A 25,622-nucleotide genomic window follows, 5' to 3' on the forward strand; every position below is an offset into this window, starting at 1 on the left:
ATGTGCGCTTCCCTAGGCAAATCACCCAGCTCTGAGCTGGCATCATCTTGCAGCTTGGCCGTGAAGGAGCAGCAACTTATGGTGAGTCCACTTGCTTAGGGGAGAACATGGGATGAGGAGGAGCAGCTGGGTTGTACCCGGCCCCAACATCCTTCCTGTCGTGTTTGCCAGCTGTCTTCTAGTGTTCCTGGCCTCTGTGGCCCAACTGGAGGAAAAAAACCCAGACTTGCTCTCTTTGTGCAAAGCCGTGTGTGATTTAAAGCAGAAGTTGGGGATAAGTATCCTGTAGAGGAGAAAAATGTATAGTAGGGATGGTGAGGTTGGATAACCTGGCAGGTGGTGGTGGTTAGTCCTTGAACAGTGATTTTCAGTGTGCCCATCTCTTTGGGATCTGTTTGAGTGACAGATTCCTAATAAGTGGCTAAAAGCAGCTGGGATTATAGTCCTGTTGGAGCCCTCACTGTTGCTGCAGGACCTTGGCCTCTCTGTGTGTTGATCAGAGTAAGAGGAATTGTCCTGGTTTCAGCTGGGATGTAATTAACTGTCTTCCTAGTAGCTGGTACAGTGCTATGTTTTGAGTTCAGTATGTGAAGAATGTTGATAACACTGATGTTTTCAGTTGTTGCTCAGTAGTGTTTAGACTAGGGTCAAGGATTTTTCAGCTTCTCATGCCCAGCCAGGGCACCTGACCCAAACTGGCCAACAGTGTATTCCATACCATGGGACGTCCCATCTAGTTTAGGAACTGGGAAGTGGGGGGCAGGGATTCGCCGCTCGGGGACTGGCTGGGTGTCGGTCGGCGGGTGGTGAGCAATTGCCCTGCGCATCATTTGTACATTTCAATCCTTTTATTACTACTGTTGTCATTTTATTAGTGTTATCATTATCATTATTAGTTTCTTCTTTTCTGTTCTATTAAATTGTTCTTATCTCAACCCAGGAGTTTGACTTCTTTTCCTGATTTTCTCCCCCATCCCACTGGATGGGGGGGGAGTGAGTGAGCGGCTGCGTGGTGCTTAGTTGCTGGCTGGGGTTAAACCACAACAGGAGTGCTTTGAAAATGTAATCCTTTCCCAAGTTTCAACCTTCAGCTCTGTGGCTCTCTGTTAAACTGAAGCATTGCCCTCACATGATGCTGAAACACAACAGAGACAGACACAGAAATCTCTGCTCGAAGTGGAATCACTTAAAATAAAGTCAATAATATCTAGAATACCTTGCATTCCTCTGTAATGCAAGAAAAAGCCTTAGTACTTGGTGTGACCCGTCTCCACATGCTGCTTATTTGGGTTTGTTTTCTTACCCTCAATGGCTAGAGCTACCAAATATGGTGATTAATCAGCCTATTCTAGAGGTTAAGGCTGTCCAAGAGAGGCTTGCGCTATCCCCTACTCCTCCTGTAGGACTTGGGATTATTGTGTGCAAGATAGTATTTTCAAATGCTTTTAAGATTAATTCAGCCCATGGGAATGAGATGCTTGTAACAGTCACTCAGAAGTGTTCAGAGAGATGATGAAGCTAAGTTAATTGTTGTATTCTTGTGAATATTAAAAGCTATCCAGAGCCAAGGAGCTCACCTTGTACTCTGAGATATTCACAGCAAAAAGATGTTTCTTTGCTGTTGCTGGAACTACTCAAAAATGTCTGCTACAGTGCTCAAGACTGGGAGCTGTTCGAGAAACCCTTATTAAATTGACAGGTAGCTTGACTTGTTATTGTGGAAATAAATCTGGTTCCTATAGAAACTAGTTGCTTGTGATTGGTGGGGCCGTAGAACAAGTCTGTTTCAATAATTGCACACCTTCCTGATGAGGCATCATTTATGTGCATTATGCAGTGTTTTATCAGCTCTCCTGTCAGGAGCTGCTATGGGGATGCTGCTGTATTAGATGAAAGGGAAAACAGCTATGGAAAGGTGAAAATAGAATTTTTCAAATCTCTGTTACTAGCTGAGACACCAAAGACAGCTTTTAGGTGGGATTTCAAATTGGTGGTCTTCTCTGGAGACCCTCCACTGGGTGCACAGGTTTGGGATCTGGGACTGTGCAACTCGCTCACAGCTGCAGTGAGTCAGCACCAGAGCAGGACCCCAGCTTCAGGGGGCCTAATTAATCCCATAACTGTCTCATGACACCACACTCTCTCTATTGCTTCACCTATAGATCAAACAGGTTGAAATAAACGTGCTCTTGTATGTTCTTAATACTGACGAGTACAGCCTGTGTGTTTAAAATCTTCAAGTCAAATTATCTTCTGTTTCAAAAATGGAGTACTGCATTTCTGACTGATTGAGTTGTGGCACAGGGCACGGGCAGTTAATTGCTACTTTATAATCGCTCCAGTCCTGCAATGAATTCCAGCTTCTGAGGAACCCCACGGGCCCTGCACAGATCAGGGCCAACTTGCTCTGATTTGGTTGGACAGGCTCATAATGATTGCTACCTGGGATTAAAAGAAATGGGTACTTAGTGAAAGGCAATTCCCTTTCTTTGTCATGGATAACTTTAATAGGTGTTTTGGGAACACCAGGGGAATCTGTAAGCGTGCTCAAGCTCTATGGCTGTTGGTACCGAGGTCCCAGATCTCTAAAGGTTCCCGCTGGCAGCAGCAATGACACGGCTGGCTTCATTCTGCCGCCTTCTCTGTCAATCAGTTGGAGTCTTGCTGTGTTAGAGACAGAAACAGGGTAAGAGGGAGGAAGAATTTGTCAAGATAAAAGTGCAAATCATGGGAAAATTAACTGGTTTAAACTTTATAAACTTCATTAAACTCTCCAAGCCTTAAGCTTAAGGTTTTAAGATCGATCAGCAGAAGAGAGACAGCGAGAAGCTGTAGATGCTGCTGGCGCTTGCGCAGAGCCGAGCCCTGTTGCACGTAAGTGTGAGCGGCCTCGGCACACGTAAGCCACGTGTGTGTGCTGTGTGTACAGGTGGCCCTTCGGATCCGTCCCCTCAACGAAGCAGAAGCGGAGGAGGGAGCTGCCCTCATTGCCCACAGAGTGGGCGAGCAGGTGAGCTGGGGGGGGAATTGTGCCTGGGCCGCAGGAGAGCCCCCATGATGGGGACTTGGGAGTCTGCTGGGCACCACGCAGACCACCATGAGACTCTGGCTCTTCTGGTTCACATGCAAACGCTTGCTTTCAAATCCTGCGAAACTCCTGGCCTTGCTGTGACACAGCAGGGCTGCAGCTTCCCGTGCAAATGGCACTTCTTTTCTCCAGTTCTGCATCTTTCACCTCTTGCTCCTCTTTAAGAGGCAGGGATTGCAGGAGGTCCCCACTTACCTTTTCTATATTGCTATATCTATTTACGTATTTTTATTGTGCCCTTGTTCTTTAGCTTCTTTTTCAATGTAAATCCCATTATTTTCTATCTGCTTCAGCTGATCTTTCTCTGAACCCTTTCTGAATGCATGCTAATTCTGTAATATATCTTGTCTTTCGTCTGCACGCAATAGTCAAATGATAGCAGCCTTCAGAAGCAAGGAAAGCATGAATCTCTCTTTCCTCTTTATAGATTATCTTACAAATGCAATTTTTGTTTAGCACCTTTCTGGTGAAACATCCTTCCCCCCCCCCGCCCCGTCTTTTTTTAAAGCAGCCAGTAACCTCATAAGGATACCAGCTTTATTCTTACACAGCTTATTCAGACTTGCATCATCTGCCCTGAGATCTATTTTCTCTAATGGAAATCTGGGAAGCAAACGTGCATTACATTAGTCTGAGTAACTTCTATCTATGAGAATGGGTTTCTCTTAATAATGCAAATAACTGTAATTATGAAAGCAAATTAATTGACTGGGCAGTTGAAGTACTTAAATTTCTTGCTGTGTATTTTGATTTACATCATGTTCCCTGCTATTTTTACTCCCAGCCTAACTCGTTTAGAACTGCTTCTGTCTGCTTATTAATCCTAACTCAAAATTGATTTTGTTAGCGTCTTGTTACATTTTAATGCTTCCATGCAATAGCAGAAGATTTATGCTTTTACAATACTGCTAGTTAGACAAGGTGTTAGCCCCAGATTGGAAGATAAGGACTCTTTTGGATGCGTGGATACACAGTGAGCAAAACTTGGATGTTACAAGGACTGAGTAAAAGGGGCCTGAAAGTGTTACAGAACAAATTTCTTCTAAAAGAAATATGCTGACCTCATTCTCCAAGCTCTCTTCTTGGCTGTCACGCTTGCATGTGCACATGATTACATGTCAGCCCATCTTTCACAGGCAAATGCCGCCGCCGAGGATAAACCAGGAGTTCCCTTCGGAGTTTGTTCTTGTGTTGCTTCAGGTTTTAAGGTATGAGCTGGACCAGTAAAAACTAAAGAATTAAAAAAAAAAAAACCAGTCATTCTGGTAACTGAAAATTTTCAGATCAAAACTAGAGATGCTCATTAGAGACTTGGAATTTAGCAGGAAATGCAAAAGAAAAAGAAAAAACAAAGTCTTGACATTTCCTGAATGCCCATGGGCACTTGTCCTAGATACTTGTCTCTCTGCCATGCCTGGCACACCAATGTAGTTAGTTTGCAGGTCAAGTGGTGGTTGATCTATGCTCTAATTGCTTATCTAATGATCTGTTTACCTGAGAGAGAGTGAAAACTGCTCTGGAGTAGGAGGCACAGGGTTCTCTGTCCCTTCCCTTGAGGCTTGAGCGTCTCCTTATGAGTCCTTTCAGTAGAGGAGAAAGAATACCATTCTCCACAGTAATTATATACTGTGATAATTATGTACTAAAATAGATCCTAAGGGACTGAAAAGAAACAGAACCAGTTCTGTAACCTGCTGCAACTCCTCTCCCACCTTTGTTTTTTTCCTTGATAAAAGCCAGAAATGGAATTAAATTTCTGTCCTTGAGCAATGAAGATATTTCTATTAGTCCTTCTGCAGGAAAGGCTTTGGAAGATGACTTTGGGCACTTTTGCTCCCAAGGAACTTAACTGTTTCCTTTCATAGCTCCTCTGTTTGAACCTCTGTTAAGAGGTCCTGTCGTCCTCCTGCTTGCACGGGGGCTGGTTGGGTGCAACCACCGCTATTACCCAACGCCAGCAACTGTTTTACTGCACAAAGGACCTTCAAAGCGCTTTGCAGCAGCTGCTAGTTCTCCAAATTACAGAAGTTGCAGTGTCAGTTACGAAACAAACCTTGTCGGCCTCAGCATTGTGCATATAAGTGTGTTTTCCACACAAAGCTGTAGTGCAGTGTTGCTCTGGCGAAGAGCTGTGATGGTGACAGTGCTGTAAGAAATCCCGAGAGGCAGTTAAACCAAACCCAGACATAACGGTTGTTCTTCTGACTTTATCTTATAACAGAGGGTGGTCCTGACAGATCCAAGCGAAGATCCAGATGATATCTTGCGAGCTAACAGATCTCGAGAAAAAACATTTGTGTTTGACATGGTTTTTGATCACAGAGCAACCCAAGTAACATCCTTCCCTTTTGTAAACCAAAAGGCTTAACATTAGAATTGTTTTCCCTGCTTACATGAACGTTTTTGGCAGGTGAGTAGAACTGCACATCCCAGAGGCGACATGTCACACAGATAAAAGGTGACAGTGCGGAAGGCGAGAGGACTGTGAGGGTTTTCCTTTTGTCAGAAAAGCAGGGAGACGTGCAGTATTCAGTCTGCCTCATCGGGACTCCCCAGATGCAGCACACCTGAGCGAGACAAAAAGCTTTGTCTCCCGAGGTCTCTGGTGAATGAGATCATTGTTGCTCTGGATCTGTTGGATGATCTGCTGCTCACACACTTCTTCCCTGCGCCTCTTTTGTTTCACGGGCTCATGAAGCGAGCTCTAGTGCCCTTACTGAGCCGTGTTTTGCAGACAGACGTAAGGTGCGGTGTGAGGATTTCATGAGCAGCTGCATTTTGTGATCACCACAACGCGACTGCAGTCTTGCTTCTCGCAAGCAATTCGGTTATCTGTGTTCTCTTCCACGCGAAACTTCAGCGTAGCACCCTTGAATGCTACCTAAGACATTTTTGGAGGCCAAAGCATTTCATGTTCAGAGTCAAAGAAAATGATCGTATTTAAGGCCATTTATTTTAGTAAGCTCCTGCATCTTGCCTGCCTTTAGAAAATTCAATAAACGTCGGTGCTTTTTCTGCTCCTTTTGATGATGTCAAAATTCAAATGGCTCACAAATGGTTCCAAAGCCCAGGAAATTTGTAAAATACAGTGAGAAAATCATGGGGAATGCAATTACATATAGATTATTTGGACAGCTGTTGTGCCTGACCAAAAATTTTTGCTTTTTTGACTGAATTAGGAGGAAGTATATGTATCCACAACCAAAAGCCTGATAGGAGGAGTCATTTCTGGCTACAATGCAACCATTTTTGCATATGGTCCAACAGGTAAAGTAGTCCCTGTAGCTGTACTGCTCCAGATGAATAAAATATAGCTGTACAAACAAGAAATGAACTATAATGCCAATTAATTGCTTACTGTGAGGACAAGACTGAAGCATTAAAATACCATTTTCATTGGGAAGGGTGGATATCCCTTAAATCCTAAAGTAACAGCAAAGCTGCCCTGTTTGGGAAGTCACTTGAGGTGGAATTCAGTAGAGACAAATCTTCCCATTAAAAAGGAGGAGATGAGGGCATTTGTGCAACGCTGGAGACTGATCTCAGTCAGGGGAGTGAGTGAGCAGCTGCGTGGCACTTAGTTGCTGTCTGGGGTTAAACCACGACAATGTGGAAGCTGGGCTTTGCTGCTCTTTTTTATATCTGACCCTTTCAAACCCCTTCCTTTTGACCGGGACGTAGTTTTTTCATCAATCCTCACAGTCAAAGGGAAGGGGTTTGAAAGGGCCAGTTGAATCTGGTGAATCAACAACTGGTTACGGGACTGGTGCCACAGCCAGGGGTTCAGCTACTTGCACTGTGGGAGTTGCTTTGAGAAACCTGGTCTACTGGGGGCTGATGGGGTCCATCTGTCAGAAAAGAGGAAGAACATCTTTGGTCATAGGCTTACCAAGCTAGTGAAGAGGGCTTTAAACTAAAGTTGCCAGGGCAGGGGAACCTCAGTCCATCCCACTCCTACCAGTTTGATGCCAGTGCCAGCAACAGATGCCCAGAGCCTGGAGAGGGATCACAGGTTAGCAGGAGAGCACCTGAAGAGCAGCACAAAGGAATTCCAGCCTGTAAGTCTGCTTCACTGGGGGCCTAACTCAAATACCTCTATGCAAATGCACGTAGCACGGGAATAAACAAGAAGAGTCAGACACGTGCGCGCGCCTGCAGGGCTGTGATCTTATTGGCATTATGGAGATGTGGTGGGATATCTCCTATGACTGACTTTTGGAATGTTGTTGGAATGGAAGGATACAGGCTCTTTAGGAAGGGCAGGCAGGGGAGATGACGAGAGTGTGTTGCCCTCTATGGCAATGACCAGCTGGAGTGCATGGAGCTCTGCCTGGGGATGGATGAGGAGCCAAGTGAGAGCTTATGGGTCAGGATTAAAGGGAGGGCAGAGACAGGTGACATTATAGTGGGGGTCTGCTACAGGCCACCTCACCAGGAAGAGCGAGTGGATGAGACCCTCTATAGACAGATAGGAGCAGCCTCACGTTCATGAGCTGTGGTCCTCATGGGGGACTTCAACCACCCTGATATCTGTTGGAGGGACAACACAGCAGGGCATAAGCAATCCAGGAGGTTCCTAGAATGCATTGATGATAATCTCCTTCTCCAAGTGATAGAGGAGCCAAGGAGGAGCGGTGTTATGCTGGACCTTGTCCTCACCAACAAGGAGCAGCTGGTGGGGAATATGAAGTTCAAGGGCAACCTTGGCTGCAGTGACCATGGAACAGTGGAGTTCAAGATCCTTAGGGCAGTGAGGAAGGTGCACAGCAAGCTCGCTACCTTGGACTTCAGGAGAACAGACTTTGGCCTCTTCAGGGATCTGCTTGGTAGAATACCATGGGATACAGCCCTGGAGGGGAGGGAAGAAGGGCCCAAGACAGCTGGTTAATTTTCAAGGATCATCTCCTCCAAGCTCACGAGCGATGCATCCCAGTAAAGAGGAAGTCAGGCAAAAACACCAGGAGGCTTGCGTGGATTAACAAGGAGCTCCTGGACAAACTCAAACACAAAAAGGAAGCCTACAGAGGGTGGAAGCAAGGACAGGTAGCCTGGGAGGAATACAGAAATTGTCCGAGCAGCCAGGGATCAGGTTAGGAAAGCCAAAGCCCTGACAGAATTAAATTGGGCCAGGGAGGTCAAAGGCAACAAGAAAAGCTTCTATAGGTATGTCAGTGATGAAAGGAAGACTAGGGAAAATGTGGGCCCTCTCCAGAAGGAAACAGGAGACCTGGTTACGCAGGACATGGAGAAGGCTGAAGTACTTAATGACTTTTTTGCCTTGGTCTTCACCAGCAAGTGCTCCAGCCACGCCGCCCAAGTCGCAGAAGGCAAAGGCAGGGACTGCGAGAATGAAGAACCACCCGCTGTAGGAGAAGATCAGGTTCGAGACCATCTAAGGAACCTGAAAGTGCACAAGTCCATGGGACCTGATGAGATGCATCCATGGGTCAAGGGAACTGGTAGATGAAGTGGCTAAGCCACTATCCGTCATATTTGAGAAGTTGTGGCAGTCTGGGGAAGTTCCCACTGACTGTAAAAGGGGAAACATAACCCCCATTTTTAAAAAGCGAAAAAAGGAAGACCTGGGGAACTACAGGCCAGCCAGGCTCACCTCTGTGCCCGGCAAGATCATGGAGCAGATCCTCCTGGGAACTATGCTAGGGCACACGGAAAATAAGGAGGTGATTGGTGGCAGCCAACATGGCCTCACTAAGGGAAAATCTTGCCTGACAAATTTGGTGGCCTTCTACGAAGGGGTTACAGTATTGGTGGATAAGGGAAGAGCAACAGCTGTCATCTACCTGGACTTGTGCAAAGCATTTGATGCTGTCCCACACAACATCTTTGTCTCTAAATTGGAGAGGCGTGGATTTGATGGATGGACCACTTAGTAGATAAGGAATTGGCTGGATGGTCACACTCAAAGAGTTGCAGTCAACGGCTCGATATCCAAATGGAGTCCAGTGATGAGTGGCGTTCCTCAGGGATCGGTATTGGGACTGGTGCTGTTTAACATCTTTGTCGGTGACAGGGACGGTGGGATTGAGTGCGCCCTCAGCAAGTTTGCCGATGACACCAAGCTGTGTGGTGCGGTCGACGCGCTGGAGGGAAGGGATGCCGTCCAGAGGGACCTTGATGGCTTGAGAGGTGGGCCTGTGCGAACCTCATGAAGTTCAACAAGGCCAAGTGCAAGGTCCTGCACATGAGTCAGGGCAATCCCAAGCACGAATACAGGCTGGGTGATGAGTGGACTGAGAGCAGCCCTGAGGAGAAGGACTTGGGGGTATTAGTGGATGAAAAACTGCATATGAGCCAGCAATGTGCGCTCGCAGCCCAGAAAGCCAACCGTATCCTGGGCTGCATCAATAGCAGCGTGACCAGCAGGTCGAGGGAGGGGATTCTCCCCCTCTGCTCTGCTCTTGTGAGACCCCACCTGGAGTACTGGGCTCAGCTCTGGGGCCCCCAAAATAAGAAGGACATGGACCTGTTGGAGCGGGTCCAGAGGAGGGCCACGAAGATGATCAGAGGGCTGGAGAACCTCCCCTATGAGGACAGGCTTAGAGCTGGGTTGTTCAGCCTGGAGAAGGGAAGGCTCCAGGGAGACCTAATAGTGGCCTTCTAGTACTTAAAGGGGCCTACAGGAAAGATGGGGAGGGACTCTTTAACAAGGGCATGTAGTGATAGGATGAGGGATAATGGTTTTAAGCTGAAAGAGGGTAGATTTAGATTAGATGTAAGGAAGAAGTTCTTTACTGTGAGGGTGGTGAGGCCCTGGAACAGGTTTCCCAGAGAAGTTGTGGCTGCCCCATCCCTGGCAGTGTTCAAGGCCAGGTTGGATGGGGCTTTGAGCAACCTGGTCTGGTGGAAGGTGTCCCTGCCCAGGGCTGGGGGGTTGGAACTAGATGATCTTTAAGGTCCCTTACAACCCAAACCATTCTATGATTCTATTCTATGATTCTTTAACAGGAGCAGGAAAAACCTACACGATGCTAGGGACAGACTGTGAACCGAGGATTTACATCCGCACTCTTGATGACCTCTTTAAGGCCCTTGAAGCTGCCACTGAGGAGATGGATTACACAATCTCCGTGTCCTACCTGGAGGTGAAGCGTCTGTGTTGCCTGGGATCCAGCCTCTGTGGAGCAGGTGTAATGGGAAATGGGGAGTCCAAGTCTGTCCATTGAAATGTAGGATCAACACAACCCTCTTTGCAGATCTAAGGACCCAATGCTAGTCTCACACCAACCCCTCATTTCTTACCCTCAGATCTATAATGAAGTGATCCGTGACCTCCTGAAACCATCCTCAGGGTTCTTAGATGTGAGAGAGGACCCCAGAGGCAGCATCCATATAGTAGGAATTACAGAAGTCTCCACTACAAATGCTCAGGAGGTACCTTGGGCTATGGCCCACAGTGAGGGGAACGGGAGGGGGTTTATGCTCTCATGCATCACTGCTTTAAAATTTCTTGACACTTCCCTATTGCCTGTGCCTTACTCAGTAGCAAGGACCTTTTGTAGCAGGACCTTGGTGGAACTGGATTAATGTGACAAATTGTATGGAAAGGGCTGATCGTGGAGCCATGTGAGTGGTAGAAATCAGGCTAAAATCCCCAGCTAACCTCCTGCTAGCTCTGCTTCCCCAGGGTGCATGCTGCTTTCCTGGAAGGATAAGAATGCTTTGATTTGCATACACACGTCAACAAACCATTTGAAGAGGGAGAAGAAATAACGAAACCCCCTTGAGCCACACTGATGTGTACTTCTATATGTGCCCTGGACATGAGATAAACAGGCCTCCCAGGAAAACAGCCCCAAACCCAACAAACCTGCAATTCCAAGGTCACAAGGAAAGGGGGAGTTCTGGGGAAAATCAACAGCAAAACCGCTGCTAGCATGAGCAGGACCAGAGTTTGCCTGTGCCCTGGGTGAGGGGTCCAGTCTGCGGGGAACACCATGCTATGGCTTATGCAGAGCTGTACATCTCTGCATGCTTTCCTGCATCGTTTAGATCACGCAATTGTTAACGAAAGGAAACAATCAACGCGCCCAGGAACCCACTGCTGCCAACAAGGTGTCCTCCCGCTCGCATGCAGTGCTGCAGGTGACAGTGACGCAGAAAAGCCGAAGGAAGACGATCAGTGAGGAAGCGCGAATTGGAAAGCTTTTCATGGTCGACTTGGCGGGGTCGGAGAGAGCAGCCCAGGTATGGTGGGAGCTTGGCAGCTTTTGGTGAGACCAGGCTGGATTCCCTGGCCTGCCGTGCAGGGTCTGCATGCCTGTCCTCATCCCTGGGGAAACCAGCACTTGGGTAGTTTGTACCCAAGACAGCCTGAAAATAAAGTTTGATGATATTGGTAATATCTTTTATTAGACCAACTAGTATAATTGGAAAAAAGTAAACCAGTTTTTGGGTGCAGTCTTTTTTGTCAGGTCTGAAAAAGCAGCAGTGAATTTCATGTCTGAAGAGAAGATGAGATCTGTTAGGCAGGGATCACCTGGGCTGTCAGAGAGAAAGCTGGTACCAGTGGAACAGAGGGATGCTGGTGGGTGGAAAATAAGGCAGCTGGCTCCTATGGGAAGGAGGAAACGCTGGAATTCAGGGAGGTGATTTGAGGGAGAGAGATTTTACATACTCAGTATTTCTACTGAGACCAAGAATTCTGCAGTGATGTAGTTAGGCATCTTAATTTCTGAAATAATCTTTAGAAGACAATAGCTATCTTTTAAGAACCAAAAGGTCAGAGCTGGGTCATCTTTTCCAAGAAATGTACTCCTACCAGCACCTCTGTGCCTCGGAGTGGGGTTTAACCCTCCACTCTCAGGTTGGTTTTCCAGGAGGCATTGTTTGGACATGCAAACCTTGACCCCAGTGATGCCTCACATCTTCCCCAGGCGCAGAATCACCATTCTGAAGCATGTGCTTTGTCTGTCTGTCCCCCGTCCCTCCCTGCCCTCCCAACAGACTCAGAACCAGGGCAAGAGGATGAAGGAAGGAGCCCACATCAACCGCTCGCTGCTGGCTCTGGGCAACTGCATCAATGCTTTGAGTGAGAAGGGAGGGAGCCGGGCCCAGTTTGTCAATTTTTGAGACAGTAAACTCACACGTCTGCTGAAGGTACCCTACGCTGCAGGTCAGCAAGGAGCTTGGCGTGTCTGTTGTTGGAATCGCTGTTCAAACCAGACAGGGCTTGAGAGCTGATTCTTGAATATATCTGTTCATTGTCTTTATCCAGCTTGGAATGCTCCTCCAGGATCTTGTATGAGCTTTGCAATGTAATCAGGGTTTGACTCAGACAGTGCTCTCTCTATAATAAACATGTTGTCTTGTCATTGCACTGTCAAGGAAGGAGCGCCTACAGGGTTAATGAAATCCTGTAGATTTGGGTTGTATGTCTCTAAGCTCACAGGTGACCAGTGATTTTTTTAATTAACCTAATGCCTTTAAATGTTTCATCCCTTCCATAAGATTTGGCTGAAATTGGCCAATAAATGTGAATATTGTTGGGGTAGGAGGAAGAAAGACTGAGAGTGACTACGTGCTGTCATAAGTTGTCTCTCCCTTAGGAAATCAGGTTGCAGACAAGGTCTTTGCTACACTGGTTATTTTACGGACACTTTACAACATCGTTTATGAACCTCACCTCAAGCCTTGGTTCTGAGCTACCACTGCTGCTGCATGACAGATTAATTACTTATTGATTTTGCTGTTGATGGAGAGAGGGCCTAATAAATGGTCTTTTACCAGCACTTCCTTCACTCCTAATTGGGATTCTCCACCAGCATCTCAATGAACCGCAGGGGTACCCAGCCACAGTGGTTACCACTGAGCAGCAAGCTCCTGTCGTGTCCATACTAACCACATCAACGTTGCATCCCTCTAGGACTCATTAGGAGGGAACAGCAGATATGATTGCACATATCAGCCCAGCCAGTACCTCCTCTGAAGAATCTCAAATGACCTTGATCTATGCCTGTCGAGCAAAAAACATCAAGACACAGGTAAAGGAGCAAACAACTCACAAGGAGGCGGGGGTTAGAGATTAAAAGCTTGCAAAGTGGAAATATAAGATGTAGTGGATGAAGGGAGAACAAAAATCAGGAGGAGGCAGTGCAGGATGGTATAGAAGCTTACTGTGAGTGATAGAAGAGAAGAAAAGCAGATGAAGGGAACAGTGGAAAGCAAATTGTGTGGGTTGTGGATGAGAAGAGGAATATGAGGGTCAAAACAAGGGAGCAGAATAATGGAAAGGCAGAGGATGATGTGCCTGGTATTGACCTGGGTGCAGAACATAAGGAATGATGGCCAGAAGATGGCTGTTGGGAGGACAACGTATGGGGAATGTCCCAGTGGGGATGCTGGGCCTGGAAGAGGAACTAAGGGGCTGCAGAAAGGAGGAATAAAATGGAGAGGCTTGTGGGGTGAAGGAAGACAAACAATGATCCTCAACAGGGTTTTTGCTCTTTATGGATCTCTGTGTTTTCCCTGTGGACACAGGGTCCCTGGCTTTTCCCTGGTACCTTTCGGGAATTTCCAAGAATTAGGGAAAACCACTAATTTACAGTTTCCCCACTCATGAGGGGAAATTCTTCCCCGTGACAGGAGTCAGTGCCCCTCCAACTGAAAGCACAGCTTTGTTTGCAGCCATTGTACCAATAATGGACTACGGGACAAATGCTCACGTATTCTGGCTCACCAGGTAAAATGTAACCTGCGGAATGTCTCCTACCACATCGACCAATACACCAGCATCATCACGGACCTCTGCAGGGAGATCGAGCATCTGAAGGCAAGGGTCAAAAACCAGGAGGAGAAAAGTGCAGTCAGCTCCGACCTCAGGGATCTGCAAGGTAGAGCCAGGAGCAAGAACTGTTCTGGGGTATCTGGAGGGAAGAGAGCGGGGAGAGGAGCTGTGTGGACAGGTTGTGGTAGAGCTTGGTGGGCCTCCATGCAGATGTAGCTGGGGGAAGCTGGTTCAGCAATGCTTGTAGAGAAGCACAGCGGAGAACACAGTCTGATGGGCAGTGTAGGCAGGCAGGGGAGCTGAAGATGTTTTTCTCTGTGAGCCTGTCTCTGATGCACTGTGTGACTCTGGACAACATATTCAACCTTCTCAGCATCTTCCCCAACATTAAAATGTGTTAAATTTCACTAACTTGCCCTTGAAAAGAGCTTTGACATCAAGTGGTGGCATTTGCTGTGGGAAGTCCCGACTCTCACAGAGATGTGGCTGAGTTTGTAGTCTGCATCATCACGGGCTCTGAGGCTGTGTCAGGATACCAAGCTCTGTTGTATGGTTTGTTGCACTTAATTAAAAAAAAAAAAAAATAGGGAGGGGGCAGGGTGAAGCTTTTAAAACATTGATTGTTCTGCCTTGGGGATTGTTCCGCCCTGGGGATTGTTCCTTTTGTCAGTGAATCTGGCAAGGAATGAAAAAAAAAATAGTCAAGTTCTCTGACAGACAAGACGTGAAGTATAATAGGTCTCTGCTACCACTACTCAAGGTCATTTCTAGGTAACAAGCACAGAAAACCTGTATTTTTTTCTTTTTTTGCGGGTGGAATGGGGGAAGAGATATCCCTGCAATGCAGTATCCTCTTAATACTCACGAAAGCAGTAGCAATGAGACCTATTTATTGCTAATAATACAATCATAAATATATATCAGATTCCTTAAGCACATGATTAACTTCAAGAGACTGCAGAATGAAGCAGAGTCCTATAAACGAATGCCTTTTAACACACAGACAGAGTGGCTTGGTCCCAGAGTAGTTTTGTGGGGGCTTGGCAGTTTACCTGGCCTAACATCAGATCAGAAATGTCTTCTGCAGCAGAAAGGCATCAAGGCTCTGAGGCACACAGTGGCCAAGTAATGAACGCCTTGCGGGCGCAGCTGATGATGGGGGCTTTCAGGGAGCAAATGGAGATGCATCACAGCCCGATGGAGCCAGAAAACACCAACATCGAGCTCTGCGTCGATACCTGCAGGCACCTCCTAACAATCACAGAGTGAGTAGCTCCTTAGCTTTGACCACAACTTATATGTGGACCTCCAAACTCACCAGGAGAAATGCTAATATCCCATGGTCCCCCCAACAAAAATGACAAAGGGATGTTAAAGAGAGTATTTAATTGTTCGAGCAGAAAGATCAAGTGTAGGTTTGAGATTTACATATGAAACAAGGAAAAAAGTTGGGAGGGTGGTGGTCTACAAAAGGTACCCAGGGATTTAAGGTAGATTAAGTCCATGCAACTCTGAGCCTTAGATTAAGGTGCTATATTTGCAACGGGTGATTTCTGCTATTGAGAAACACATCCCTAATCCCTCCTGGTGCTTGTAAGGAGACTGCAGCCTGCACACAGTGCTGCACTGCAGTGCAATTGCCTGATGTAGCTCTGTAAGGCAACCAGCTACCTCTGTCATAAAGTGTAAGCTCAAGACTAAAAGTATAACTGGTAGATACCTCACCTCTATTTGGACCTTATTCTGGACTTGCATTTTAATGGAAAAACTGGATGGCAGTGCAGATTGGGGTTGTCGGTCCTTCCATGTTCCAGTTACCCTGTGTTTGTGAAGTGTTTTCCACCCAGATGCGCTGCATCTGGGCATAATTTCATGTCAGAGAAAGCAGCATCATCCCTTTCTTCTGGATAAACTATAAGCAGGTGTCAGTTCCCTCTCATTATCACTAGTCACCCACTTAATGCCTCTGTAAATTTTATAGTCCCTTAGGATTTGGGTCATTTGTAGTTAAAACAGTCTTCAGGACATTAAAGGTCTTCAACAAGTATCTGTGAATTGGTAACAACTTGTTATGAGAATGGGGAAAAGCACTGTTCTCCTTGCCATGGAAAGATCACATAGGAGGCCTGTCTTATGAATTTCCAAGTAGGAGGAAGCTAATTGCGCTCTTGCGCATGGTTTGTCCAGCTCCAGAGCAGCTTGGACTAATTAGCTCCGCTGCTGCCATGCAAGAAGTTGGGCAGACACAATGAAGGACTATGCGTGCATCATTAGAGTTATGTCACCAGGCCCCAGAATTTCCTTTCTTTTTTTGCTGGCAGCTGGGAACGAGAGAAGGCTCAGGGTGCATCCAAGTATGACAAGCCAGCAATGGAGGAGAAAGATGAAAACACAGAGGAGAAAGACAGGGAAGCAGATATCATAGATTCACCTGAACCTCATGAAGTTACGGTAGCAAGAGAAGAGATCAACCCGCTGCTGGCAGAACAGCACAAGACGGTGAGGAGGTGAAGGTGCCCTTATGGTCGCAAGTCTGACCTCTGCCCGGTGGGTGCTGGGGGGCCAGAGAGGTTCCTGTGGTTTTGGCCTAGCACCACAAAAGCGGTCTGGCACCTGCATTGCACCTGGACTCCTAAATACTTTGGGCTGCTGAAGGAAGAAGCATGGGAACACTGATGTTTGTATCCTGCCTCTGTCCCTGTGCTTTTTAGGATGAGGCGAAAGCACCCACTGGGCTTGTGCACCCATAAGTGAGCTAATTCTTCCCATTTCCCCTTTCGGGGACATTTTGAGGGTTTGTCACTCACAGTTCTTCAATGTTTTGGTAATCGCTTTTGGTGATTTTTTTTTTTTGGTAGCTAACATTAACGTTTGTGAGTTCCTCTAGGCAAAGAGTGTGCATCTGGATATATCTGCCATGACTGAAACACGGTGGCTGCTAGTAGAATAAGAAAAATACTTTTTATAGATGTTACTTTAATCTCAGCATGAAGGACACAGCAGAGAATTGCTCAGATGCTTTTGTTATCCCAAGAAGCTAAGCTGCCTTGAAAAACCCCTATCTATCTTTTTCAGACAGAGCTGGAGCAGCAGTTAGCAAATGCCGAGGAAAAAGCTTCCCAAACAGAGATTTTCCCCAGACAAATCACCAGTGAAGATCAGCAGGACATACTAAGGCTCCTCTGCAGAGCCCATGAGCTTGAGCTTGGCAACACAGAGCTGCAGGCAAATACACTGTACAAGGAGAATCTATTGTGCCGGAAGGATTTTGTGATCCAGCAACTGCAGCAGCACGTGCTACTCTGCGAAGAAATTATTCAGCGGCAGCAGATGCTGATAAAAGGTAAAGCAGCACCTTTGCTCCTGCTCTGTCATTATCTCCAAGCTTTGTTTTCTGATGGCAAATGGAGAACAATCCACCCAGAAAATCCTTGTCTTGGGTGTCATGACACCACAGTTCTCAGCTGTTTCTCTAGAACCCTTCCTCCCCATCTCTGCTCCAGCCCAGAACATTCCTGTCCCAGAGACACTGGCGAGGTTACACCACTTGCATCTCTCTGAGTTGGAGGAGAGGACGCTGAACCACCTGCCTCTTCTACATTCAGTGATGTCCAGCATGCTCAGGGTAAGGCAGAGCAGACCCTTGTGCTGGGGAATCCACACTGTCCCATGATTTCGTGTTATGGCCATAGATTCACACACCCCCAAAGCCTGGCTGGGTCCTGGTGCCAGTCAGGAGCTGTACAGAGCTTTGTTTTATGAACATGTTGTCTCTGGAGTTCCACTCTCCTTCCCTCCTTCCCTTTGATTCAGAGAATTAATAAGGCTTTTAGTGACAGAAAAGGACCCGGGCAGTGTTGTGCATGAGTCAGCGTGTTCATCTTCCCAGTTGCTGTTGTGTCAGATTTGAGAGAGATAACTGGCTTTGTGGCAAACAGAAAAGCAAAGGTTAGATGGCCAAACATGCAACTCTCGAAGTGACTGCTGAAGGAGACTATCTTATCTGGAGGCCTCTGTTAGCTCATGGCACAGTTGTTATTGAGGTCCTCGGGTCTTTCCTGCAAGAAAGGAAAGATGCTGCTGGCCCCTCTGTCTTTGAAAAACTTGTGTGTGTTTTGAGACAGTAAGGGGCTGCCAGGAAATTGCCAGTCTTCAGCAGGGAGTCCAAGCAGCAGCGTCTCCTGTTTATTATGATTGCCTAAAATGAACGGGGCAAGGCATTGGGTTTCACTTTGAATAATAAACTTTAATGCTAGTCATGTTGTTATATGAGAGATTAAACTGCTCTGGGTGCCCTTCCACAGGAGGGGAGCAAATAGCAGGTGGCTGGAACTACAGAAAACCACGTGAGGTTCCAAGAGTGTCTTTGTGACCGCAGACTGGGAGCTAGGGCTAGAGGAGGGACTTTACAGTGAGAAAAACCTTCTGAGGATCTCATTCTTCCCTCTTCCTGCAGCCCCACAACAGCCCTTCTCTGGATGTAAGTCAGCATCTAGATCCTAATAAAGATGAGACCAGAAGGGGTCTAACTGGGAACATGAAGGATATTCCCTCCATCATCCTTGAGTCAGACAGGTAATGTGAATCTTTCTCATTATTAGACTTATTCTCTAGGGCATGGGGACCTAGCAGTTCCCAGCTAAGTCCCCAAAGCTGGGAGATATCAAACTGGAAGGACCTCTAGAAACTGCAATCTGTTAGAAAAGAGTTTCCTGGTATACTGCTCTTGCAAAGTAGCTCTGTATTTTAGCAGGAACCTTCTCTGCAGAGAGGGCTATGGGATATGCTTGGATCTGCTTCTGCTGACTGCCAAGCATTAAAACCAAATAAAGTAGCCAAGTTTGTGAGGATCAGGGGACAAAATCTCTCTCCTTCATGAATCCTGAAATCTTTCCTTGCTGTGTTCTTTATTACCAGGTTTACCAGGCTTCTGGCTTTCCCCGCAGCTTGAGAGCTCTCATCTAGAGCTGTTTCATCTCTCTCTGTTGATAAAGGGCCTGTGCTTTCATCTATTAACCTCCTGGAATATTCTTTTCACAGCGGCAGCTGCAGATCATCTGAAATGACACTCTGTAGGAAGGAGAGTTCGCTGGATACCCATCTCAGCCCAACTTTCTCTAGTTTGCAAAAAAGACCAGTTCAGCAGGTCAGTATGGTAGAAACTGCAGTCAAGGCACATTTATCATGGATAGCACCTTCCTCTTGTGATGACAGGACATGCACAGCAGCTAAATCTACTGTATGTGAGGAAGGTAAACCTTGGCAGGCAATAAAATCACTCCTAGAGCACTGGCCTTGGGTTTAAAGCCTGGGATTTACTTATGAGGCCAAGGCTTAGCTGCCACCTCCAATTCAGGCTCTCCCTCCTGTGAATCACCCAGTCTCCAGTGTGTCCACTGGAGCGACGGGAGTTGTAAATAGAGATGCAGCATGCAATCTGGTGTGAGGGGACCTGTGTTGTCCAGGATGATCGCCTCCTTTTATACCATTAATTCATCTGCTGGGCCCTGATTTGATGACTACCTGGTGAAACTGATTTCACTCAGCACCCTGGAACAGGAGGGAGAGTTAGGAGCTCATCAGTTTCTTGCTCGCCAACTGACTTATTTTGTAGCCACGGCTCTATACGGGACATACACAGTCAAAAAGCTTTGCCTTTGTTTCTCTATACATAGAAGTTGTTATAACAGCATTTCAGCTGAAATTTAGTGTCTTCCAAATGTTTGAAAATGCTTTGAAGGGGAAAAGTATAAAAGCTTTGAATGAAAAGCAGATTATGTTGCAATTGCTTTGATTTTTAGCAGAAACCAACAGGCGTTGCTGCAGGAAAGATGACTCCCAGACTGCGTTCCCCCACCTCTCTAGACTTGCATGGGAAAAAGTCACCTGCAGACATCGCTGCTGTTCCACTGAGGCTGGAGACCTTGAAGGAAATTGCTGCCAACACCAAAAGCATCTCCCTCATTGCAGCCAGTTGCCGTTCCAGACCCCAACACAGAGACCTTGGGAGTGAAGTCTCCTCAGCCCACTCCTCTGAGGAGGATATGCCTGAGCTGAAGTATCTAGAGGCCAATTCCATCCCAGATTGTCAGACGAGAGGCAGTGCAAGTATCGGGAGTTTGCTGTGCTCCCCAGCCAGGGGAGTGCTGAAGAACAGGAAAGACCAGGAGGTGTCTGCTGAGAGGACAGCCAGAAAGAAAAGATATCTCTCTCTTGAACCAAACTTCCACAGGGTAAGTCCTTTGTGTTTCTAACGGGAATGGGTTGAGCAGAAGTCTCCCAGTGGAGCTAGGGTGATTTTTAAGTACGGTAAGAGAAACATAGTACAAGCTGTAAGGGACAGATGTCAGACATTTGTCTTAAGCATTTCTTGGTACCGAGGAAACCACGAGACTGTATAAACATTTCTTGGCATGAAGGAAACCACAAGGACAGAGCAGAGCCCTGCAGGCTACCTGTACCCCAACGACAATGCCCACAGCCTGGCGCAATCTCTCACAATCTCGACAGCACAGGCGCAACAAAGGTTCAGCGGGTAGTCGCGGAGACATGCGCGTTGGACTGGAGACCTCCACCACCAGGCCGACTTGCAGGGTGTCCTGGTTTCAGCTGGGATAGAGTTAATTGTCTTCCTAGTAGCTGGTACAGTGCTATGTTTTGAGTTCAGTATGCGAAGAATGTTGATAACGCTGATGTTTTCAGTTGTTGCTAAGTAGTGTTTAGACTAAAGTCAATGATTTTTCAGCTTCTCATGCCCAGCCAGCAAGAAAGCTGGAGGGGCACAAGAAGTTGGCACAGGACAGACCCAGGGCAGCTGACCCAAAGTGGCCAACGGGGTATTCCATACCGTGTGATGCCACATCTGGTATAGAAACTGGGGGGAGTGGGGGCAGGGGATCGCTGCTCGGGGACTAGCTGGGTGTCGATCGGTGGGTGGTGAGCAATTGCACTGTGCATCATTTGTACATTCCAGTCCTTTTATTATTGCTGTTGTCACTTTATTAGTGTTATCATTATCACTATTAGTTTCTTCTTTTCTGTTCTATTAAACTGTTCATATCTCAACCCACGAGTTTTACTTCTTTCCCCAATTTTCTCCCCCATCCCACTGGGGGGGGGGCAGTGAGTGAGCGGCTGCGTGGTGCTTAGTTGCTGGCTGGGGGTAAACCATGACAAGGGAGACCCCCACCATCCAGCTGAGAAGCGTGGAGACCCTCACCATCAAGACACCAACAAGGGTGGGAGATGCCCCCATCACCAGGACACCAGCAATCAACAGGACCAACGGGACATCGCTGGATCCTAGGGTGGTGATACCTTCTGTCTCTGTCTCTCTTCTACCTTGCTCTTCCTTTTCTCTTTGCGGCCAGCACCTCATCTTGCTCTTTCTCGCCGCATTTACCTCACTTGTGTATATAGTTTGATGTTGTTAGTCATCTGAATAGTTCATCCATAGAGTTCAAGGTTCATGTTGAATCATTTCGGTAAAATTGGGTAAAATTCTCCCCTCCTCTTTCCCTTCAGTTTTGTGACTTGCTAGGCAGACAGCAATGTCTTGAGTTATCACACGATTGTTTCAGTTTTGTTTATGTTTGTGCTCAATAAACAATTTGATTGGTTGTTTGGCGTCATTTCTCCGAGGGATTTCGAGCTTCCTGTGACCTCCTACACTACCCAAGGTAGCGTGCTGGTTGGGTTGTGACACAAGTTGCTTGAGGAAATAAGTTAAATATCTTTATTCTTCTATAATGTCCTTGACCTCCTGCCTAAACAGCAAGCTAAGCCAAAGTCAGGTGTGAACGGAATCTTTTTGGTACAACGTGGCAACAGAGGTGAGAGACATCACCACTGAAGTTAACTCAACTTGGTGTCTTTCAGACCTCAAAAGCTAAGCATCGGACTCCTTCAAGCCCCAATACAGACAAAGCTTGTGAGAACCACCTGTGCCGAGCTAGACTCTTCCATCAGTCAAAAGCTGCAAGTAGCATATCCATTGCTGCAAAGGTCAAGGTTCCTATCAGCCACCATTCAGGTAGGGGCCAAAGAGCCACTGGTGACATCCTGCATCAGCTCTGTTGGAAAAGATGGATTGTCATGTGAGAAATAAGCCAGAGTAAAGGCTAATGATCAGAACTATTAGTAATCTGATCTTCATTTTTTTTTATATGGTCTAAGTAGCTTTTGATGGGTAAGAAAGCATATCCTTTGCAGACCACTGCCTCAACTATGCCTCTGTAATCTAGGGGGGGAATTAGTGTTCAGCTGGGTTCACATGCAACAGGTTGCTTATCAGTCTCGTCATTCAGACAGTTTCACATCCAAACCAAGCCTCAGCAAGGAGACCAAGACATGACAGGCTGCACTGACCATCTGTCAGCTTCAGTTGTTTTTCTTTGTGCAGACACACAAAGCCAGGATGAGGTTAGGGGAAATGGAAACCCAAATCCTATTGAAATGTAGCCAGAATCCTTCCCCATTCTGGCAAGAGGTGCTTACTGATGCTAGTTAGTTTTTCTTACCTTTTTTTGTTACTAAACAATGGTTAACTTTTGATTTACGAAGCTATAATTTATTTTGGCTAGCTATTAGCAACTCATGCATTGCAAAATGTTTTTAAACTGTGCTCTGCTCCCACTGTTTTTAATGAAGCTCTCCCTGCCTTTGATAGAGGGGACTCCACTAGAGATGCTGCCAAAAGACAATGCTCCTGCAAGCACCATCCAGCAGAGCAACGCTGATCATGTCAAAGGACGGGTCCTACAGAAGCAAGTCAAGGGTGAGTACATAAAATATCAGGTTGGCTGGCTCAGGAGGCACTACTGTATTCTTCAGCACTTGCTCTGTTGCAATCTGAACATAAAGAGTTGTAAATGCAACACAAATGGTCCAGTTGGGAAAGCTGTCACATGGGTAGGGGTTTTACAGCCAACTTTTAAGACTTTTTTTTTTTTTGCAACAGATGACATGGGCAATGTTCCAGAATGAGTTACACTCCATCTCCCTCTTAGCCAAAAATAACCTCTTAGGAAAAGAACATTTTCAGAGGTGCTCATAACCCTAGCCTAACCCATATGTGAAGTACAAAGTTTAATCTGAGTTAGCCGTGTGACAACATACTGCTTCCACGGAAAGTGTCACCTTGGGATTTTCTTAAGGCAACGATGTGCAGATCCCAGGGCCTTTGCCAAACTTTCCTCTCCATAGCCCGTGGCAATCTGTCTCTTCCCCATTTTGACTGGCAATGAGAGTCAAATGAAATTCTGAGAAACTTGACCAGGTACTTCATCTTCCCTCACTTGCAGGACCTGCAGATGGTGCCAGCAGTCGGCAAAAGCAGAAGTCAGTCGCCAGCCTGGGGAACCAGCCGAAGACTAAATAGGAGTCACTGGGGGAGCAGGACTCTCTGTGGCCCCAAGGGATTGCAATTTCAAGGCTGCTGGAAGTCTGGGAGGCAGATTCAGGGGGAGCATGCCTTAAAATGTATTTTAGCTTCTGTGTTGTGATGCTGAAAAGCTGAGGGAAGGCTAGCAGGGGGGAGAGGGAACTTATATATTGTAGATTACTTTTTCCCATATCCCTACCGCAAGTCTTTCCTCTGTACTGTGCGCTCTAGCTGTTAGCTTCAGTTTAAGACAAGTAGGGTGTTAACAGAGTCCAAGAGAAGAGGAAAACCTCATTTTCCCAGCAGTGTTCTCCTCCCAGAAGATGTCAGCATGGAGCCCAAGCCGCCTTTTTTCCTGGGGCAAAAGTGCGGATACCACCCATGCATCCAAAAGGCTCCCTGACTATTAAAACCAAATGTAAATGCCTGAGAAATAGTTTCCCCATTCTTCCCTGCTGTCCCTGTGTGTTGCTGTGAAGCTGGGAGGTGTAACACACGCCTGGAATGCTGTTTGGGTGAGCAGATGTTTGGCTGTGAGAGCAGCCAGAGATTGCTCTAAGCTCTTTTCCATCTACAGAGCATTTCAGATCTGACTGCAGCCGGGAGAAGCAGCATGGTGATAGGTGAAGACCCTGATAAAAGCTAGCCTGGAGGTAAACCACGGGACTGTGTTTTTCTTTTTGGAACAAACATCTCCAGCCAGCAGCCTTTTCTGTAAGGGGCTTTTAAAAGTATTTTCCCTGCTTTTTTAATATGCTGCAAATAAAGAGGTGCTGGTCCTTGCACTGAATAAATAGTGACTCCATGCCCCAAAGAGGAGTGGCTTCCCTCCTAGGTCTGCCGAAGTATCTGAGATGACAATCTCTGGTTGGTTTGTGCATTTTTCAGATGGATGAAGCATCTTTTTTGCAGCTGCAGCACTTGTAAAGAATTCTCCTACATGCTTTTTCTGACTTGCTGCATGACACGGCACACACTCCCTATTCCTCTATGCTTCTTGCTTTGCTATCTGTCAGGAAGATGAGGGGTAGCTCACACCAGGGATGAGGAAGCTTAGATGACTTGTATTTATAAAATGCCTTAAACCCCTGAAGTAGGGATGTAATGCAAGTGCATAAGCTGATATAGAAAGCAGCCCATTTTCCTTATGAAACAGAAAGATGCAGGAAGAGGTGCGATGGCGAAACAGGTCAGGAACACTTGTTCCCCAGGGCTGATTCTTTCAGATAAACAAAGATATAAAAAAAGGATACACAGACAAAATAAGCACAGACTGTGTGTAAAACAAACCTGTGCCAGCAGGTCTTGAGCCAAGCCTGTATTTACAAGACCTCACGTGACCTGCAAACACTGAAGGACCAAAACTGAGGGAAAGCGGAGTTTTCCAAGGATATACATCTGCACCAAACACCTTTGGCCTGAATCCCCATGAAAAGTTGTAGCATTCGGGGCTATTATTTCATACAAAGAGTGGGACATTTGAGCCAAAGGCATTGGTTTGAGGCTGTCTCTCTGAAGGGAGGTTGTGTAACAAAGAGTTTGGTAATTTGCCATGACTGTTGTGAAGAGTACGGAGCTGCGTGATGTGCTAATTTCCCTGCCTGTAAAACCTGCGTTTTAAGCCTGTCAATGTAAAGTTGGGGGATGGAGACCTCGCAAGTGGAATCTGTAAATTATCTTTTGTAGCTTTGGTAATTGCTGGAGGTGAGGCTGCAGCTCATCTCCTGCGCAAAGCAGGACTGTGCTCATTTTGAGTGCTGGCCTAAGGGCTTTTTGATGTGATTCTTCTCAACCACAAGAGTAGCAAAGGGAGCTGAAGCTCTTCTGGGCTTTTCAAGCAGCGCTTTCTAGCCTTGCCGTATCCAGCGATCTACGCTTTGCTCCTCATACTAGAACCCAAGAGGCTGGGGGTTTTGTTCCACAAAACAGCTTGAAACTGCCTACATCTAACTGCGAGCTCCAGCAAGCAGCGATGTCGGGTCTTGGGATGCTGCATCCACCTCGGGACGAGGACTGTTGCCACCGCATCCATCGCTGCCTCCTCCTCCTCCTCCTCGTCCTGCCCCTGGGGCAGGGGCTGCGGGGGGGGGGTCTTATCTCTGCAGCCCCTGAGCCCCCCCAGCCTGCAGGGAAATTAAATACCGAGTCCTCCGCGCAACCCGTAACGAATTAAAAAACGAGGTTTGGGTTAAACTTCCCTCGCGCGATCGCTCGGAAGGCGGGGGGTTTGGCAGCGCGGCCCCCCTTCAGAGAGCTCTGAAGAGAGCGTCTCTTCGGCGCTTTGCTACCCCTGGTTTTCTACAGCGCTCCCGCTGTGGGAACGAACCGGGGAGCCGGTGCCGGGGCAGCCCCTCCGCTCCCCCGCCCCCAGCGGGCTCTCCGGGCAGGCCCGCCCACCCCGAGCCCTC

General features: G+C 47.0%; 1 protein-coding gene across 1 annotated transcript; it reads left to right on the forward strand.

Moving 5' to 3' along the window:
• Window positions 1-23,211, forward strand: LOC104833713 (kinesin-like protein KIF19). Its single transcript, XM_010570590.1, is given in 17 exon segments — window positions 1-81; window positions 2,930-3,010; window positions 5,310-5,420; window positions 6,268-6,355; window positions 10,055-10,191; window positions 10,355-10,480; window positions 11,099-11,293; window positions 12,053-12,205; window positions 12,972-12,994; window positions 12,996-13,089; window positions 13,788-13,938; window positions 14,920-15,097; window positions 16,154-16,339; window positions 16,720-16,726; window positions 16,908-17,175; window positions 22,501-22,608; window positions 23,135-23,211. Coding segments are annotated over 17 exon segments (2,064 nt in total).
• The last annotated feature ends 2,411 nt before the right edge of the window (window positions 23,212-25,622 follow it).

The sequence above is a fragment of the Haliaeetus leucocephalus genome, unplaced genomic scaffold, assembly GCF_000737465.1.
Source record: "Haliaeetus leucocephalus isolate CR32 unplaced genomic scaffold, Haliaeetus_leucocephalus-4.0 Scaffold295, whole genome shotgun sequence".
Classification (NCBI taxonomy): Eukaryota; Metazoa; Chordata; class Aves; order Accipitriformes; family Accipitridae; genus Haliaeetus; species Haliaeetus leucocephalus.